Source organism: Brachycentrus maculatus, unplaced genomic scaffold, assembly GCF_059751285.1.
Source record: "Brachycentrus maculatus isolate JH-2025_06_01 unplaced genomic scaffold, ASM5975128v1 h1tg000199l, whole genome shotgun sequence".
Lineage (NCBI taxonomy): Eukaryota > Metazoa > Arthropoda > Insecta > Trichoptera > Brachycentridae > Brachycentrus > Brachycentrus maculatus.
The window spans coordinates 3,445,842-3,466,560 of NW_028280950.1; the positions used below are offsets into that span (position 1 = coordinate 3,445,842).

The following is a 20,719-nucleotide window of genomic DNA, read 5'->3' on the forward strand; positions in this document are numbered from 1 at the left end:
GTATTATATTACGTACGTATTTATAGTTGGGTTATTCCAGTTACTCTTACTGTGTTATTAAAATATATTTAAAAATATCGTAATTGATTCTTAATCAAATATATTACATAAAAAAAGGATAATAAGGCGCTTTTGTTTTGACAGGAGTTTTGTACTCTGACATTGATTAGGATAAAATATCTATATTTTTCATCCATCTACAAAAAATATTAAGAAGAGAGTCTACACTGTTTAAAATACTAATTTATTAATAAAATTGCTGCATTAAATATGTAGTACATTGATAAACACACATTTTACGATGCCCTATTAAGAGTTCATTGCTATTTTTGTATTTTAAATGCAGCGTGCAAATGTATGATTAAAGATATCGAGTCATCCAAACGAATATATATTTCTTATCAGACACAGGAGTATTCATCTACGGATGATATATCAATATTATAGGTTATGACAATTTTATTTATTAAAATAACAGAAGTGTATAAAGTGATCACTTAAGCCAGCCAAATGTTAGGTTGTAAGCCCATGAATGCTCAGACTTCCATCGTTCCATCTAGGGTATTTGTATGTTGTTTATTTAATACTTCGATCGCCACCCAGGACTAGAAAACAAATATTTTCTATGTGAATTTATTCAAATCTACATAGTATTATATATTTCTGGTTTCGTATAATTTCTATGACTTTTTCTTTTTATTTTAAATCGTTTTTTAAATACCTCCCTCTTAAATCTATTTCTTTTTTATGATCGGATGTTTTTTTTTAAATATCTAATAAAATCATGATAAGTACGAACAAGATGCACGATTTTTAACCGATTGGGTTTACCCATAATCTAGATTCAGAGGTCATCCTGAAATATATGAAGACGAAAAAACGAAGTGAACCATTCAAAAATATAAACATTTATTATGGTTGAAGTTAAAATATTTTATAATTAAGTTATTAATTAAACTTTCTTAGTTAATACAAAAACACTCCTTCACAGTAGCACTTATTCATAATATATATTCTTAAAATTAATTATTTTTTTACTTTTTTAATGTCATATTATTTTTTTCATGAATGTATTTTGCAGATACTTTGTGGCACGTTTTATAAACTTTATTAAAAACAAATTTATTTTATTTTATAAAGTTCATATTTATTTGTTCATATTAGAATATGATATAAATAAAGTTTTTATTGAGAGTCAATAATTCAAAACCAGTATTTTATTTCATTTGATTTTTTGTGTTATTACTTTTAATAATAATAAAGAAGTCAATTTTGATCTATAAATTATGCAATATGTATGTATATTAATAATTAAACAAATTGTGAAAATTGTCGTCTTAGAGAAAATTAACGTCAATTGAAAAATATATTATATTTAATTTATATTTTATACAAATTATGTTATATTTATATTATATTTTATACATATTATATTTTAGGCTGAATTGAGCAGTTTTATATGCTAATAATATTTGAACTATTCCTTTGTCTATGCTAGTTTTAAAATTTAGTAAGGTTGTACTTGTATACATGTTGGTTTTTACAATTTATACAACTTGTATACAATATGAAAAAACCTCTTAACATTAAATGATAAAATTATTATATTACATTAAAACCGGCAAATATTTCTATACTTCGTGTTCATCTACCTGGAACGATCTACAGGTAAGTTTATTATATTTGTAGTATTAGCCATGATGTAATATTTTCGTACGAAAACAGAAAATAGTACCATTTTCAGTTTTGAATTCACTCCATTGTTTTGTATATTCATATGTAGGAAGGTCTAAGAGTTTCTTGTCTTGTGGGATTAGAAACGTATTTGGATAAAAGTTTAATTGGAATATGCAGATTGATTTTTTTTTTAAATATCGGTATTAATTTGAATTCCTAACTTTATAAGTTACTTTTTGGCAGTCCAATGAAACAAAAATGGGATACTCTTAAAACATTGAAAACTGAGAAAACCTCTGAAGGAGGAACGTAACATTTTATAAATCCAACTTTGTTTACATTGTGTTTATCAGATACCAGTCAGGGGTAAAAAAAATATTATTTATAAAAAGATCCTCCTGAGAATTGATCCCAGGACTCTAGCATGGTATCTAGATGAGCTACGCTGTGGAGGCGGACAGCATAGACTACAGTGACCGTTACGTATTTTCAAAATTTAAATATTATACTACATATGCTACCATACGCCATAGGTTTTTTTTAATGATGATGAAAGTATAAGGTTAGAGGATTATTTAAATTTTAACGAAGATTTAACGTTAAATTTTCATAATTTTCTCGCAAGGACTTAAAACCGACTAAATATACCATATGAAATCATCACATTTCGCTCACTCCTTTCAACAGCGTCATATATAAAAAATCACCAATTTTCAGTTGTGCACGTTTTCGGAATGCCCAATAAAATGTACTATATCCCAGCAATAGCGGCATATTTTCAACTTAATATTTACCCGCTACAAGGCAGAAAGTGTAGTTTTTGCGTTTTGAAGAAAGGGTATTGTATAATTATTTTTTTAAATACACTAAATATTTTTCAAATGGAGAAAAAACATTCAGGTTGTACCTAAAACGATCTTTTGCACAGTAAAAAGTTCAGTAAGTGGCTTGATATTTATTTTTAATACATTTTATTATATTTTTATACTTTAAAAACTCTTTAAAATCTCCTGAAAAATCAAGTTTTTTGATATATGACGTTGTTGAAAGAAGTGAGCGATTTTTCATCGACTAAATTGAGCATAATTTTGACAAGTTCACTTTTGGACCTTACTTCGTACTATACACAATGTAAGTCGCAAGCACTTATTTTTTGGTACTCGAGTTCAACCTACTAATTTTTGTATCAACAATAATACTTAAACAATTGTTATTAAGTGTCAATTTAATTATAATATTGACTTACATCATAAGAATTAACATATCTGACAATACGTCTGTTATCACTTAAGTCTTTTTAAGATTACCGCCATTTTGGATAAATTGCTATAATTATGTATTTAATAATAACTATAATTGTGAACACATATTTTTTTTTTTAGTTTTTACTATAATTTTATACGCGTTAATGTCTATTATTATTAATTTTTGATGTGATACTATGCGTAAATATTTCACATTCTTTTATTTCTGTGTGTTTTCACCTGCAATTTTTTTAATATTTTTTATTTTCTCTTCATATTTTTTCTACAATTGTACTGATTTATGCATGATTTACTAACAAATGTAGGATGAACTTGTATACAGAATTTCGAGCTTGTTTTTGACCCTCTTAGAATTACAATAATTTTAAGTCCATTATCTTCCTTCAATGTGCTAAATATATTTTTCGAATGTTTTTAATTAATGTATAACCAAAAAAATTCTACCAAGAGTAAAAAAAATATTTACTAGTATTATTTACGACTATTAATCTGATTTCACTTCAGGCATGAATTTATTCACCTTGTGTATCCCCCATTATACAAACAATAAACATATTGACAGTAGCATTAACATTATTTTGTTTATTTGAAATAAATAAAATATTTAAAAAATATTGGGAAAATGTTTTCATTTGAATATGAGATAATCGTTAGTAAAATCTCAACTTTGAGGTTAGTAGTGGAGCAACTCCACATAAGTGCATTTAAGTATTTTAAGCTTCATGAATCTGTTATTAAATTCACTGCAGTTTATGTGTTTTTTTTGTTTATGCACGTATACTTGATATATATTTTTTAAGCTTCGTATAAATAAAGATAGTGAATGGTTTTCCACCACTTCTAGAAATCGTTCATAAATTCAAAGAATTCTAGAGACTGCCTTACTTGTTCCCACGGGGCAGAGCTGTGAGGATTATTTTTCATTTCCATACGTAAATACAAGCTACCCACATATAAGCGAGGTCCACCGCGATGTTCCTCACATTGCAGCGAGCAAACGTTCGCTCAACACTGTAAACCGGCTACTCTCTGAAGTGGATTTGTAAAGCAAAATTAGTCAATTTCAAAATAATAATGAAGTTTGTTACGACTACACTGCTGCTCCTGGCGGCCATCGCGGGTATATCTGCAGGTAAAAACAAAACAATATTTTAACATTTACACATTAATGTTTATATTCTTTTGAGTATCATGTAAAATCACACGTAAAAAATTGGTTTATTGTTTTGAAGTGTTTTTGACATCCATTAAACACGAATGCACTCACCTCTGTTTATTGTATATTGTTTATTGTATTCATTGAAATCTACACGTGAACTTGACATCGAATCATTTGGTGTGTATGTGCACACATGACGTGCCATTATAGAACATGTCTAGAGTGTAAACAACGTTTTAATATTCGATTATATTGGTGCTGGATTGACTTTAGAGTCAACGTCAGGGTCAATAAAGCACTTAGGAATTACCGGTTTCACTGCCTCGATCATTATATGTATTTCTTCAAGAAACTCTTTGATATAACGTTTAGTCGTGACTTCTAACGCTATTTTTCAAATTAAGTGGGTATCTGCATTATTGCTATAGTAAACAATTAATTATCGTGCAAAAATTATATACATAAGATGATGTAATGTAAAAGAGATAACAAAAATGATAGTAAAATTAAATATATGTTTAGCTGGTGCAAATAATCTTATACAGGTAATGGATAATGTCAACGGGATATCGCTCACTCCTTTTAACAACGTCATATATAAAAAAATATGATTTTTCAGGAGAACGTTTTTAAAGTTAAAGAATATAATAAAATGCATTAAAAATAAATATCAAGACACTTTTTAAACTCTTTACTGTACAACAGATCTTTTTAGGTAAAACCTGAAGGTTTTTTCTTCATTTGAAAAATATTAAGTAAGTATATTTAAAAAAATAATTAAACACTACTTTTTCTTCAAAATGCAAAAACAACAATTTCTGCCTTGTAGCTGGTAAATATTAAGAGAAAAAAATGCACTTTTTTGCAGGGATATAGTACATTTTCTAGGCATTCCGAAAATATGCACAACTGAAAATTGGCGATTTTTGATTTATGACGTTGTTGACGGTGTTTACTTTAAATTAAAGTTATGATTTTTAGCCTCACCCTGAAATTACCCCACCAATAGATGTTAAGTATTTTTGGTAAAATATTTTTATTTATAAAATTAAAAATAAAAACAAATACACAAGCTTCCCTTTTTCCATGTATGAAGAACTTTAAAGTACAATATTATAAAATTATTCTTGTCATGTGTCATTTACTTCGTGTAATATTATATTTTTACCTAATATTATAACCTTAAATATTCGGAATTTCCTGTCCCTCGTCAGCTCAGCTATATTAAGGTTTTTCAGGCTTCTTCTTCTTCTAACCCTTCATAGTAACCTCAGGTTTATCAGTTCTCTCCATCCTTTTCTGTCCTGATCCATATGAACAGCGAAAAAAAGGAAGGCAACATTAAACACATTTTGTTTTTGACATCTCATCAAAGATGAAGAAGAATATGGAAGTCTGGGCATTTACGGGGCTTACGACCGTCATAGGCTGGTTTAAGTGATCACTTTACACACGTGTAACATTCACCAATTCTACCCATTATTGACAACCACACTACTCAAATTGGGTTAATTAAAATAATGGGTAGAATTGGTGAATGTTACACGTGTGTAAAGTGATCACTTAAACCAGCCTATGACGGTCGTAAGCCCCGTAAATGCCCAGACTTCCATATTCTTCTTCATCTTTGATGAGATGTCAAAAAATAATATGAAAATAACTCCTGTAATTGGAGATAATCCAGATTTTGTGAACAAGTATTTGGACACACTCAAAATGTTGTAAATTAAACACATTTTTTACAAAAATATAAATCCTTTAATAAATGCGATTTTCTTTTAAACAGATTATTATTGTTAAACTGATTAGTAAACAACAAAAAACCTTGCAAATACAATTTGATGGTACATATTTGTATTCTTTAAAAAAACAATTAGTAATTCATATGTAACCTTTGCGGTAGGCTCGAAAAGTATCCACCCTTATAAAGCCATACATTGTCATTGTCGAATAATCCTTCAAATCAAGAAATGTTTGTCACAAGATTAAATATTTTACGCTTGTAATGATGTCGTGTGTATACTGACAAACACAATTAATGTTGTATATATGTACATATAGAATATACAAATGAAATTCAAAAATTAAATATTTATGTATAATTATAGTAGACAATCCAAAGTTTTGTTCTAAACATGAAATTATTTTCACAAACCGAGATATTTTTTTATCAGGATATATTCGTAACTAGAGGGGTCCGTAAGTTTAGGTTCCACAGTACTCGAACTCCAGTTCCGAACCCAAAAAAAGGTTTTTTCTTTAGCATTTTTTATGAACGCGTAAATAATGCTCGGGAAGGCAACGCTTGTACAAAAATAATAATTTACTGACTCAAAATATTAAGAATTGAAATATTTTTTTGTTCTAAGTAGTTTATTAATAGCATTTGTTTTTAAATAACATAAAACTTACATTTTTTATACATTCGAAACTAATATTGATGAAATAAACGCTCCAACCAAAATTTATTATCTCTATTTAATACAACAATTGTATTTTCAGACGGGTAGTTCATAAAAAGATTGTTTTTTAAACAATAAAATTTTTTATTATGATTTGTCCTATATTTATAGACAACTTTCCCAGGTGTGTTTATATTTAAAAAAAACTGACTGATAATAAACCATTAATTACACTACACACACACACAAACACACACACACACACGTACATGCGTATATATGTACAAACATATTTTATGATCTTCATAATTTATTGTTTACCAAACTGGCAAAAACCATGTCTATTATACTAAGTCCGTTATACATAAATCTTTTCGGCGAATATGTATGTCAAATTTAAAAGAGAAAATATTCAAACGAATAATAAATAAATACTTCGTAATCTATCACGAGAAATCGATCTTTGAAATTGTGTGGGGATTTTAATCAATAAGGCTTGTGCACGCGTTAGTTTTTCTTCGACTGACAAAAGACGAAAGCACGTTTATTTATTGTAAATATTAAATAGCTTGTAATTTAAATATGTGTTAACTCAATTTGAATACATTCCCCGTTTACACTGTAGATACGTTTCAAGTGGTACCATGTAAAAAAGTAAATAAAAATAAAAATAAAAATATAATGGATAGGAAGTGGTATCAAAATAATTTGTAATCTTAAAAAAAAAGTACTATACATGATAAAAAAAAATTACGCAAAGAATAAATATTTTATAAAATCCTTAAGCAAGTAAAATAAAATAACAATTGTGTGTAAGTCCCTCTCCAAGTACAAGAGCTTAGTTTTTTTTATACAAACAATAGTTAGACACAGCGTAACTATTTAGTCTAAGATTTTTAAAAGTAGATATGTGTAGCTAATGAATAAATTGGTGGTAATATATTTTTTTTATTATATTAAACAATTAATAAAAGGTTTCTTTGTATAAAAGTGAATTCGGGATGACAAAAAACAAAATGCATTATTTCTTAATGTAATTTTATTTCTAAAATATTTAAAAAAAAACAAGGTGGCAAAAATTCACATACATATTCACCCCTTTCCCCTTCCGCATATATCTCTACCCATAGTACTGAGTAGTAAGTACTTGTACATGCAAGAGATGTAGGAAATTCCAAATTGCTGTTACACATTGTTAAATAAATGTTCTTTTTTACTAATTTTTTAACCATGTTATTTTAAAAACGCGTAAAAAGTAAATTTAATATAACTTTATCAGTTAAACGAAAATAAAATATTACTTCTCGAAAATGAGGAGCTTCCATTATTCTTTTACAAAATATTATTTGACTAAAAATTACCTAAAAAGTGGTTAATGCATTGAAGCGAATGGAGGTCACACAACCGTTCAAGTGCCCATGCCGTTGAATTAGTAATTGAATTTTAAGTGTCTGAATATAATTATATGTCCCCACCAAATTACCGTGGGTTTGGTATTATCTACTCTCTAATCCAATTAAAATTATATTCATGCTACTGCATTCAAATTTAATCTTTACCCTAAACAAAAATATGTGATATACTTATATAGTTTAGTGACAAATGTGGTAATTATCCATAATATTTATAAATTTTCTAAATTAAAAAAATCATAGAACGTGAATCTTTTACGATCTCTTCATATTTCATAACATATGGAAATATCAACTATTGGGGGATTGGTTGTTATGTAGTAGTATTTTGTTTGATATTATTTTTCCTAATTTTTACTCTATACAAAAGTACATTTATTATTTGCCATAAAAATGGTGAAAAATAAATGTAATTTTTTTTTAATTTCAAAAAATGTACAATTCATTAGATGTCATTATTGCTAGTAAAAATCCATACTATATTTTTTGTTTAACGGTCCTATTTTATACATGTTTCACAAATAATTAAAGGGTTAAATAATTTTTGATTACTCTTCGCAGCTGCTCTTAATTACTTATTTATTTTTTTACAAAAATGTTAATAAAATTAGTATATAACCACTCACCGATGCTCTTAATTCTTTTTTCTTCAAAATTTTTTGGGAATTTTAATGAAATCTTCGATAATATTTAATCATTGAAGATTTTTCTACATTTAGTCCGGTCATGCATTCAATTGGTACGTTGATCAAATCTAAAAATTTGTAAATTTCCAAAAATTTTATCTGATATAATAAATGATCCAGACTTGGGTGTAAAATATGACGTGTTATGCTAATTACTTTAAAAATATATAATTTGCTATTTAGATACGAATTACGATAGATAAATTTGTACTGGAATTGGCAAAAAGATATATTATACGTAATCGTTAATAAGAATCTTCCAATTGATGCTCATCAAGCAGCAACCTACCGAAAATAATTATGTATTCAAGATCGTATTAAGTAGCTACCAAAAGTTTGGTTTTTCCATATGACGAATAAATAATCAAATTAAGGAAATCATTTTATTTTCATAAAATAAATAAAGCCACCTACGGCAACAAGCACTAAAAGAATGGCAGCCTTTTCGATAGTAAAACTTACAATCGATTATTTATATTTTTACTACCCTCAATTTTCCTTTATTATTAAATATAAGTATCAGCTTTTCATAAATCCACTTCATTGTATATCATGTATAGACATGTATGGTAAGAACGTCTGTAGTTCCTTTGTTTATTTTTTGTATATTGTATGAAGTAAACCACAACGAAACGTAGACAACATATTAATAAGTTCAGTTTACTATCAATGAATCTCACGAAATATATTAACTATGTCGATGTAAGAAAAAAGAACGAATATATGCTGTTTTTAAGGTCACAACATATTATAATGGGCTGGGCATATATGTTTACGGAAAAACACTATTTTATTATTTTACTTACATGAGGAAATTCATGTTATTATTTAGTTAATGGTGTCGTCAAAAGTAAATTGTATATCTTAAAATTTAAGAAGAAACGTAAGGTAAGTTAATTTGTTTTTAGTAAGTATAAAAAAGAGAAATCTTATAAGTTACTAAATTATTTAAGTATTTTTTTAAAATTCTTTTTCTTATGTACATGCAAAGACATTATAATTTACTACCACATAACATAAATTCCATAAAAATTTAACGGACTTATTTTTTTTATGAATAGGAAGAACAAAATGTTGACACAATTTTTTTAAATGTTTAACCTGTTTTTTTTATTATCAGTCAAATTCCAATGCACGTTTTCTTATTCCGGACGGGTCATATATTTTTTTCAGGATTTTTGATCGAATTCACAATCTCGTCAATAGTTTGGCTTAGTAAAAGATTGTTTTAAATCACACTCACTCTCGTTATCTTACTATACTTCACAAAATCACCATTTTATTTAGTAAATAACTTACGTTTAAAACTCACCTGCCAAACCGAAATTTAAAAATAAATATGCTTACCTGGTATCAAGTATTAAGGCCCAGTATTCGATAAGTCGCAACTTAATGTCCTCTATACCCAGGTAACACTAATAGGTAACATAATTTTAAAAAATATATAAAAATATTTTTTCCATATATATTCCAAAAAAACAACAAAAAATTCAATTTACATTCTTAAAAAAAATCGGGCATGGAAAAACGTGTTTTCTATACGAATATCCCCTTAAAGAGATACCTCGGGAATATTGTTTATAGGTAAGTCACCCGCCACGAACTCGCAAAAAATGGTCATTACATACGAATAATTATGGTTTTGATAAAAGTATAATCATCCATTTATTACAATTTATTTACCGTTTTTCTAATTCTTTATTCATATTAGATGAAAAAACGATACTATACAAAAAGTGACATACCCACGTTTGATATTGGGCAGTATGTCATTATTATTTCCTTACCTATTTGAGAATGAATCGTTACACAAAATGTACGAATCCTATAATATACATATTTAACCAATAACAATTTTTATTTGACATCATCTCATTATTATTTTATTTTATGTGGCAAAAACATAAAATAAATAATGCGCTGGTGGTTTCATTGTTTATTTTCAAAAATGAATCGAGTCTAATTATGGCGAACAACCAAAGCACCTTTATTTGTTATGACTCATATTTAATGACCATAATACATATGTATTCGTAAAGTTGATTTTGTTTTTATTACTATTACTTAATTGGTAAAATACACTTCATTTGATAGCAGATTTATAATTTGAGGTATTTTATTACTTAAATTATAACTGAGGCGTTATCCTATTTCACTAGTTTTTATATTCATACCCTTTATTGTAAACATTAAAAAAAAAACTTATTTGATAAATAAATAAAAATACTTTTATCAACATTTTATGTGTTTTTTATTAAGGTTTTTCCACAGAAGAATTTGGAAGTCAGCATATGTGTCATAATCTCGTACAACGCAGAAAGAATATTATATTGTGAATAAAATGACCCTGTTTACCCAAAACTGTAACCCGCTTCAATAAACTTCTTCATCTGTGTTGAGATCATAATAAAAATCTTGATATAAATAAGTTCAAAGTGAACCAAATCCATTATTTGTAAAAATTAATATTTTGGGACACTCAAAATTGTGAGGATAATTTATACCACACGGTCCAAACACGTAGTAGATCTTTCAAGAAACTTACAAATTTAAACTTGACATTAGCCCTGAATATCTGAGTATAGTCTAAAACCAATCAAGTTCAATGGTAGGGTCATCAATGATATGAATGTTTATAAATAGATGTTGTTTATATTAGACTATAAATACAATATTTTATTATCCGATAGTCGCCATTAAATTTAACCTTGTAGGGACCATGAGGTCAAACTGCGCCCAGAATTGCAACGCCTGAAAGAAAAACAATAATATATAAAGTAAGTGTGTAATATAAACCATATCTCATCTTTCCGGCCATTAAACATCTGACTGAGATCATCACATGATATGATACTGTGACATCAAACATATTGCTCACTCCTTTCAAGAACGTCATAAATCAAAAATCGTCAATTTTCAGTTGTACATGTTTTCGGAATGCCCAGAAAATGTACTATATCCCAGCAAAAGAAACATATTTATAACTTAATATTTACCCGCAACAGGGCAGAAAGTGTTGTTTTTGCATTTTGAAGAAAAGGTATAGCTTACTTATTTCTTTAAATACACTAAATATTTTTCAAATGGAGAAAAAAAACTTCAGCTTTTCCTAAAAAGATCTGTTGCACAGTAAAAAATTCAATAAGCGGCTTGATATTTATTTTTAATACATTGTATTATATTTTTTAAACTTATTAATGTTCGTATTTTTAAATTTAAAAACATCCTCCGGAAAAATCAAGTTTTTTTATGACGTTCTTGAAAGGAGTGAGCGATACATGTAAAATATTTGTTCATTATTAAAATTTTAAAAGGAATATTGTAAATTAATTTGAAGATATTCTCACACATAACCTAAGTTGATATAATAATCCTTTTTACTTTATATATAAATGAAATTTGTACATGTAATAACTTCGACTCCTGCGTGGTGATTACGTTATAAGGAAGTATGCGTATATTGAAAACTAATGGTCGGATTGATTGTTTGATTTAGTTAATCGAATGATTAGTAGTCGAATAACTAAATTAATTATTAGAATCAATAAAAGTAGTTCTTTTTTTTCTTTTTTTTATAATTCTGGGACTTGAAATATTCATTTAGGTTATATAAAAGATATAATCTTTTCTGAATCGAACGAATTAACGTAATGGCTTTTACTAATCGATAAATATTACCAATAAATTTAATATTTTTATTCCATTCATTACATCGCTAATCATCATACCTGGACTAATTTATCACGTGGGGAATGAGTGAGCAAAAATTGATTTGTTAAAAAAAACACACATGAAAAAACATGTTACCACGCTTGGTTGATGTTGAGCTTCTTGGATCCGTTACAACGAAAATCATTGAATAAAAACTTAGAATACTTAGAATTTGACCAGCTATCCAAGAAATCTGAAAAGTCTAAGAAATATATGTATGATTTTGACATAATTCTATTGCAAGTACCATTAAAAAACTCATTATGTAGATCTACGTTCAAGTAGTGGAATAATTAATGGAGATATATAAACTTTATTATGCGCAGCAGATATTTTCTTAATTTATACTACACGATCGCGTTCTGCTCGCGGGAATACCCAATTTAATAACTACACTCAGATTTTTTACGATGGGTATAAGAATTCCAGGAACCGCAATACCTAAGTGGAAGATTGTTTACACAAAATAATGGCAATCAAACGTAATAATATAGTGCCACTAATATCTAAGTCGGTACAAGTACAAAATAAAAAAGAATCTTTATTATAATAGGAGCAATTTGGATAGTCTTAAACATATAGTTTCTTATCATGCAATCCTCACATAACAAACTGCATTTATTTAATGGCCAAATAAATGAAAACGATATTAAACTTCAAGGAGACACATGTCTGATGATACGAAACCATATGAAACAGAAAAACCAAATGATGGTTTTTCTGAAACTGGTAGTCATTAAGTAGTTTTTAAAGGGTATTACACAAAGTGAACGATGAATGATAAGGAGTGTTACATTACTTTACCACAAAGGTAACAATGCTGTTATTTTAATTTTTTTTATGTTTTATTTTTAATTTATTTCATATTAAGTATACTTCCTCCATATATATATATATATATATATATATATATATATATATATATATATATATATATATATATATATATATATATATATATATATATATATATATATATATATATATATATATATATATATATATATATATATATATATATATATATATATATATATATATATATATATATATATATATATATATATATATATATATATATATATATATATATATATATATATATATATATACATACATATATATTATGATGTAGGTGCGGTTAGAAAGGAAACAGTCAACATATTTTTCTATCTACATGTTATGTTATAAAATCTAAAAAGTAATAACAATTTTTTATCAGCTTGCTTTTTTCTTCTTATGTATAAACTAAGTCGTGCTGGGGCGGGCCAAAGCCATAACTAACAAAAAAATCGGATGAGGGCCAGTTCAAGGCTAATTTTAAAGCATAGAATTGAATCCACTTTTGAATTAAGCAAAGATTTTGCAAAACTATTTTTAAGATTACATTCAGCAATAATAAAGCAAAATGTTCTATTTTAAAATATTATTTTATCGTGTTTTTTTAATTTTATAACTACACTAAGTAAAAATACAATATTATTTCGTCATAATTGGCATCACAATTTTTTTTCAATTGTATTTGATATTTCAAGAAAATGTTCATCTATGAAATAATCAATTATAAACACACATTTTGGGAGATTTTCTGCTTTAAAAAAATGCTAATAATAATAATAAAGAAAATTCGTGATTCATTTTTAACATACTTATAAAATAAAATATTTATTTAACCGCTATGTAACATCTTTTCTTAATTCTACATGCCACAAAAAAAGTTAGATAGAAAATAATATTCACTGTATATAATATCCAAACAACTAAATAGTTTTTTCTACTTTTATTTTATTTTACCAGCAACTGTATTTCATCGTTGATGACATCATCTCGCTAGTGACGTCGATAACTATGATACCAAATATAACCAGGATAAATATGTAAAAATAAGTGGAAAAATCTTTTTAGTTTTATCCTTATATAAAATGAGTTCCACCTATAAATATCGATTAATATTTAAATTTAATATGAACTAGGTTACAAAAGAACATTGCTCGATAACAACATAAACTATAGATGTTTGAAAAGCATTTCAATATTAATTTTAAAAAATTTAATTAATGTAATCACCAGTATAAATAAACCAATTTAAAAAATATATATTTTACACCCGTTGGTTTTTACCATACATTTTACACTATAAGGGTTTTTTTCTAGCAGAAGCATAATCTAGAGCATAATCATACAGCACATTCATCCCCTTTATCCTGTACATAACTCTTCTTTTTTCCGTCTCATTTCTCATCACTGAGGGTTGTGGCCCCTTGTAGAAGCAAAGACTCTTCTCCAGTTATCCCTAGACTGCGCTGCACGTAGCGCTCCAACCACCGAGGTGCCTGCTTCTGCCTTATATAACATAACACATAAATAAGAAATACTTGTAATTTACAACTTTAATTATCCTGAAAGAACACTCATAACAAAGCTTGACTCATGACCACAATTCGGACGCAAGAGGAACATAATTGAACAATACACATTTGTTTAAAATATGAAACACCACGTCTCTGCTTCTAAAAGTTCGCCTTGGTATGACGGCATCTTTTTAACATATTAGAGCGCTGCGCATCGATTATTTTCCGCGTTATTTTTGTTGGTGAAATCACAACCTGCATGACGAATCTAAATTAGGCATCACCTTTATGTGGTTATTTCTGTGTCAGAATTTGGTCTGTTTAGGTCATTTGGGTTTCATTTAGTTAGTGAAGTGATCCCCGAGCAGACTTGGTATTCAGATCAGGGAATTAATTTGCACGATTGTGTTAGTTTTGTTTTTACCAATTCACTAGAAGCAATGTGTTGTTTTCAAAGTGCTTCTCATTTTACATAGACCTCTTTTATGTTGTGTATCTTCAATCGCAGTAATGACATCCGGTTTGTTAAATGCAAAATTATTCTAAAAACATCGTATGTACTAGGTACCGAGTCTCGGTAATTAAGTTTTGCTTTTTGCTCCTGTACTCGTACGTTTTAATGGTTGTTTTTTTAGGCGTAAGTAAGTGTTGCGTAGTTGTGAATGTAATCTTATTACTTATTCAGATAATTTATAATAGATTTAGATACTTTAAAACGTAGATGGATATATTTTATTAACATTCGTAATTTACTAGCACTAAAAACATAATTTTGGTTGATTTAAAGTATATTCAAAACGGATATTTATTTACCAATCAATAACGCCATAAAAGAGTATAGGATTGAGTATGGTATTAGATATTTTCCCAAATTGAAGAAAACGTTTTTGACGTTTTGAATACAATTCTAAAAATGTAATTATTTATTATCTTTCAACCTGAAGCCATGTAAAGCCGAAATAAGGTTTCCGCCATTGCGCATCACTTTTTACGATTTTTACCTTATAATGTAGCAGTGTGTTTTCATTAAAATCAATATAATAATAACGTCATTCATAGAGTTGTGTCAAATTATTATTTATTCTCTTAAGCAAGCGTTTATATGACTGTAACGCCATAAACTCCGTACCGCGCAAAAATGTCGTTTTATAAGTAATTGATGATCGCAATGAGATCGTGTTGTAGATAATTTACTTACAAATATGACACAATTGAAATGTTTTTATTCAATTTAGATATTCAATAAATTGGGTTTTGATCTTATCCGCGCGTTTTGTCACATGTGTAATATTATGATAGATAATATACCAATAGATGTCTCTAGTGAAGTTCTAGTGATTCATGAACAAGGTTTCTAAATTGGTTCATATATATAGAACTTCCAAGAATTTGAGTAGTGTGGTTGTCAATAATGGGTAGAATTGGTGAATGTTACACGTGTGTAAAGTGATCACTTAAACCAGCCTATGACGGTCGTAAGCCCCGTAAATGCCCAGACTTCCATATTCTTCTTCATCTTTGATGAGATGTCAAAAAATAATATATTATGATAATATTTGAACCACTTTAAAATAAAGTTATTTTTACAATTTCATCAAGTTTAATATAAAACTTAGTTCCAAACCGATATTGCTATCGTAGATTATCGTACCCCACAGTAGATTTTAGGAAAAAGTCGTAGTTACCGAATAAATCTTAAATTTAAAACGTTAAAATTATTTTAATCTCCATAATTAAAATAAAGTTTTTTTTTAAAATCACTACAAATATTTTATTATGACTTAATTATAATGTCTACTGGTTTCGAAGCTAACCGCTTCTTTTTCAAGACTGGTTAATACTAAAACACTATCTACTAAACAAAATTAGCTTCGAAACCGGTAGACATTATAATTAAGTTATAATAAAATATTTATAGTGATTTTAAAACAAAGTTAGATATTAATTACAAAATGGAAAATCACAATGTTATTGCTTTAAACATAAATTATGTTTTAATCTCTTTTCTAGATGGGTGGTAGAGAATTCCCAGCTCATCAGCCGGGACATATTGTGAGACGTGTTTCGATAAATTCCGCATCATTTTCATACATCGTATGATGCGAAATGCACCGAAACACGTGTCACAATAGATTTTAATACATAGTGGTATTTACCAAGAAAAAGTTAAACTAAAAATTGTTTTTATCTCTTTTCTAGATGGGTGGTACAGGATTCCCCGCGCGTCAGCGGGGGCCTTTTCTGGTGTCAGTAACGGTCAGTTCTACGGGGGCACTTACCACGCGCCTGACAACGGCCCCGCCGTGTTCAACCGCTTCGGGGACGAGCCGCAGGGCCCCCCGAGCCACGGGTCGGGCTACCACGGGGGCGCGAGCGCGGGCGCCGGCACCTTCCACTCGGGGGGCGGCGGCGGCGGCGGCGGGGGCTCCGGGTACGCGCCCCAGTACGGATTCGGGCCGGGCACTCCGCCCTTCCAGAACCCGTTCGAGTTCAACGATTTCTTCCAGGGCTACTTTAAGACGCTGAGCAATAATCTCGCTGCGTAAGTATACCTAATTACCGTATTAAATGTAATTACTATGATGATATCCTGTGGCGCCAAACCATTTTATCCAAACGATGTCTGCAGTTTTGTTTTAAAATAGTATTTATATGATTTAATTATTTTTAGAGCACATATGGTACAATCAATCAATGGGTGATTTTGAACTCCAGGGTAAACATATTGAACAAACCAAAAATTATTTATTCCCTTTATTTTTAAAACATATTACGTACATATTGTGAGTTATTCCCGATGAGTAATTTCCATTTCTCATTTTGGAAATATTTGTCTTACCTTAGACAGAGCTGTGCCTGATACAAACATACAACAATAGGGAAATTCTAACAAAGATAGCCAAATATCATTCATTAGATTTTCAATTTGGCTATTATTTTAATAATATAATAATAATAATAAAACCCTTATCCGCACCCCAATGGTGCATAGCATTTACTAATTACAGTTACAAAATGAACAAAAAAATGTTTAAATTTGTAACACATAAATTTCAAATATTTAAAATATTTTTTCCTTTTTATTACTCTGGCTATGGTACATTATTTTAGTTACTAGTGAATTGTATTTTATACTACATACTATATTTAATACATTTTGTGAAATGAATTTTTAATTTCATACTTTCAGTATGTGAAACTTCTTTTACTTTACTTACATGTATATATTATATCATTCTATTTATTTTTCCGTACTTTGTTGGTGGTGGATCTTTTCTTTTGTCTACTCTTCTCCAATACCAGTTCCCGGAGAAGAAAACAACCTCATATGATGTCATCATCTCGATCTTCTCTGCAATTCACTAATGACAATGATAATGGGTAAAAACAAATCGATACCTTTTCATACGCATGTATCAGTATTCAAAAATTTGACAAGACCATAAAATTGAAATTAGCCTTGGCCTTATATTGGTCACTATATATACATTTACCCCCATACTTTATACCTAACATATCTTTTAGTAGATTTACGATAATTGTTAAATATATGTTACGTACTACTAAATTAAGAATGCTGTAAATAACCCACAGTTACTTTATTATTTAAATTTTAGTGTAATAACACTTACTATCAGACTTTGGAGATGAAACTATTGAGTTGAAACACGTAAATATCTATTTTGCTACCCAAACACAATTAGAAAACTTATCCTAGAACTAATAACTAACGCAAATTAGTAATAATAACGAAGAAAACCATACTAATAAATAAAGTCATAAATTAATTACCGAATAGATTTTTTTCAACAATAAAGAAATAAATAAAAACGGATAGCTGCAACAAGAGCAAAGTTACAATACTCCAATAATTTTGCTTCCAATACCCTTTTCTTTTCTTATACAACTCTGATCTAAAATCGCTACTTAAAATTTACATAATCTTACATATTTTTAGAAGGGATTTGCATTTATTATTTACCTTTCTTATTATGCACATGGTTAACATATCACAAAGTAGAATATTGTTTCTTCTAGCCAAGAATTTGTTTTATTTTAACATATATTGGGAACAGGAAGGATAAACTAATGTGGGCTTATCGGGAGCTTCTCAGCATTTGCTGATTGCTGGGAGAGTACAATCATTTTGCAATACTAATGTATATTAGCTGAAATATTTCAAACAATTTTGGAATATAATAGTGAAAGTTAAGCTTTGGGATTTACAGTATATTCGAGAAGAATCTCGCCTACCAGCGCGCCGCCTTTGAGGCTGCCCAGAAAGCTTTCCAGACCGCGGGAACCAACCGCTTCGGAAACTCCCCCGATTACAACTTCTACGATGTCGGGGGTCACGGTGGAGCAGCCTCGTCCAGCGCTTCCTTCGGACCTGGAGGTGGGCATCAGTCCGCTCATATCTATCCAGAAAATCCAGTAAGTTCTTACCATTCACTTAAATTATTATTGGTGTTATACATGTGAATGTATAAAAACGATTGAATGGATAAAGATATTTTTAAACATAATGTTTTAAATAATATACACTAGTACCTAGAGTTACATAACGTAAGTTTTCAGTGGCATACGTAAATACGCAGTTACTTAAATAACGTTTTCCCTTTTTTTATTTACTGATTCGTCAGATACTTTGTTGTAAAATCTATCCATTTTTAATTGAAGTTTTACTTATTAAATACCACTATTTCTTAAAATCTATTTTGACCCGTGTTTCGATCAATCCATCATCTTTTTTAAACGGTGTTTGAAAATGATGCGGAATGCATCGAAACACGTGAAATAATAGATTTTAAGAAATAATGATATTTACTAAGTAAACCCTAAATTTAAAAAGGTTTTTCTTTCTAATTTTATGTCTGCGATTGCTGTCATTATTCATACATTATGCATAATATTATGCTATGGATATTATTCAGTTTTTTTTATTTTTTTTATTATTATTATATTGATTGACAGCCAATTTACATAATAGGCCTTTGAAGTGTTACTGTCGTGAAAATTATATTGCTTCGAATGAATTACACCGTTTTATCCAAAAGGATTTTTTTTTCAATTGGATTAAAAAAAAATATTTAATAAGAGAAATATTTGTGTTTTTATTGTTTATAAAAACACTTCAAATTCATACCATTTTTGTGAGCCTTAGCAGATCATTATTAAAAATAGGTTTCAAATTGAAGTAGAGTGGGCTCGAACCCAGAAACTCTGGCCTAAGAGTCCGCGATACTAACCACGGGACCACAACCCGACACAAATGATGATCCTAAATGTATTTATCCTAAATTCAATAAAGAGTATCGATTTCTTACACAGTTCGCATTATATTTACAGGCCAGTCCCAACGTCAACAACAGATTTGGAGGCAGTACTGGTGGAACCAAACCTGGTGGTACGTTTGGGGTCTCTACATCCTCATTCGCCGGATCCTCGAATGTTAATGGCAAGAAGACATCCTACAAGCAGGCGTCCACGTCCATAAACGACAATGGCAAAGTTACCACTTTCGTCGTTCGAGACTAGAGGAAGACAATTTTGTCTTTTTCAAGTTTTATTATATTTTTTATGCATTTATGCAGTATTAGACCTAACTTACTTTAGAAATTAAGAAACGGTAGGTATTTTATACCTGACTGGGATTGATAGAATATAATGTGTTTATGTATGATTATATTTTTTAATTTTCAAGAGAAACCTATAAACAGTGCGTTTGTCTGTTAAAACATATGAACAAAATTGTGTGATATTTAAAATTTTATGTATTATATTTATTTCCTGTAATATTTTTTTAATAAAATATATTTGAAATAAATGATTTTATTTTATTAAATAAAGTTTTAAATTCAATTGGAAATAAAGCATTAATTATTGTATATTATATTTTATATTTTAATAAACTTACTTGTAATAGACCACTAATTTATTTTATTTCACATGACTAGTTTCGAAAACAACAGATATTTTTTCATTGTCAGGTGATCACACAAAAACCGTATTGATGAAAACATCCATAGTTTTTGAAACTAGTTGTGTGAAATGAA

At 28.5% G+C, this 20,719-nt stretch overlaps 1 protein-coding gene across 5 annotated transcripts; it reads left to right on the plus strand.

Moving 5' to 3' along the window:
- The first annotated feature begins 3,923 nt into the window (after positions 1-3,923).
- Positions 3,924-20,488, plus strand: LOC148307484 (uncharacterized). Of its 5 annotated transcripts, none has more exons than XM_088263477.1 (5): positions 3,924-4,074; positions 16,863-17,205; positions 17,967-18,044; positions 18,893-19,097; positions 20,013-20,488. In XM_088263477.1, exons 1-5 carry the CDS (start codon positions 4,017-4,019, stop codon positions 20,199-20,201), a joined length of 873 nt encoding a protein of 290 aa, XP_088119603.1. In that variant the 5' UTR covers positions 3,924-4,016; the 3' UTR covers positions 20,202-20,488. The 5 variants fall into 5 exon arrangements, with proteins under 5 accessions (XP_088119603.1, XP_088119606.1, XP_088119607.1 ...); XM_088263479.1 differs by lacking the exon at positions 3,924-4,074 and adding an exon at positions 15,046-15,183 and having other exon boundaries at positions 20,013-20,414; XM_088263480.1 differs by lacking the exon at positions 17,967-18,044 and having other exon boundaries at positions 18,878-19,097.
- Positions 20,489-20,719: the final 231 nt, after the last annotated feature.

What these genes read in the sequence shown, in the direction of transcription:
- LOC148307484 (XM_088263477.1), top strand. Translation starts at nt 4,017, where the DNA reads ATGAAGTTTGTTACGACTACACTGCTGCTCCTGGCGGCCATCGCGGGT. An exon ending in CTGAGCAATAATCTCGCTGC is followed by an intron (nt 17,206 to 17,966) that starts GTAAGTATACCT and finishes CTCCAATACCAG; the next exon opens with TTCCCGGAGAAGAAAACAAC. An exon ending in ATATCTATCCAGAAAATCCA is followed by an intron (nt 19,098 to 20,012) that starts GTAAGTTCTTAC and finishes TTATATTTACAG; the next exon opens with GCCAGTCCCAACGTCAACAA.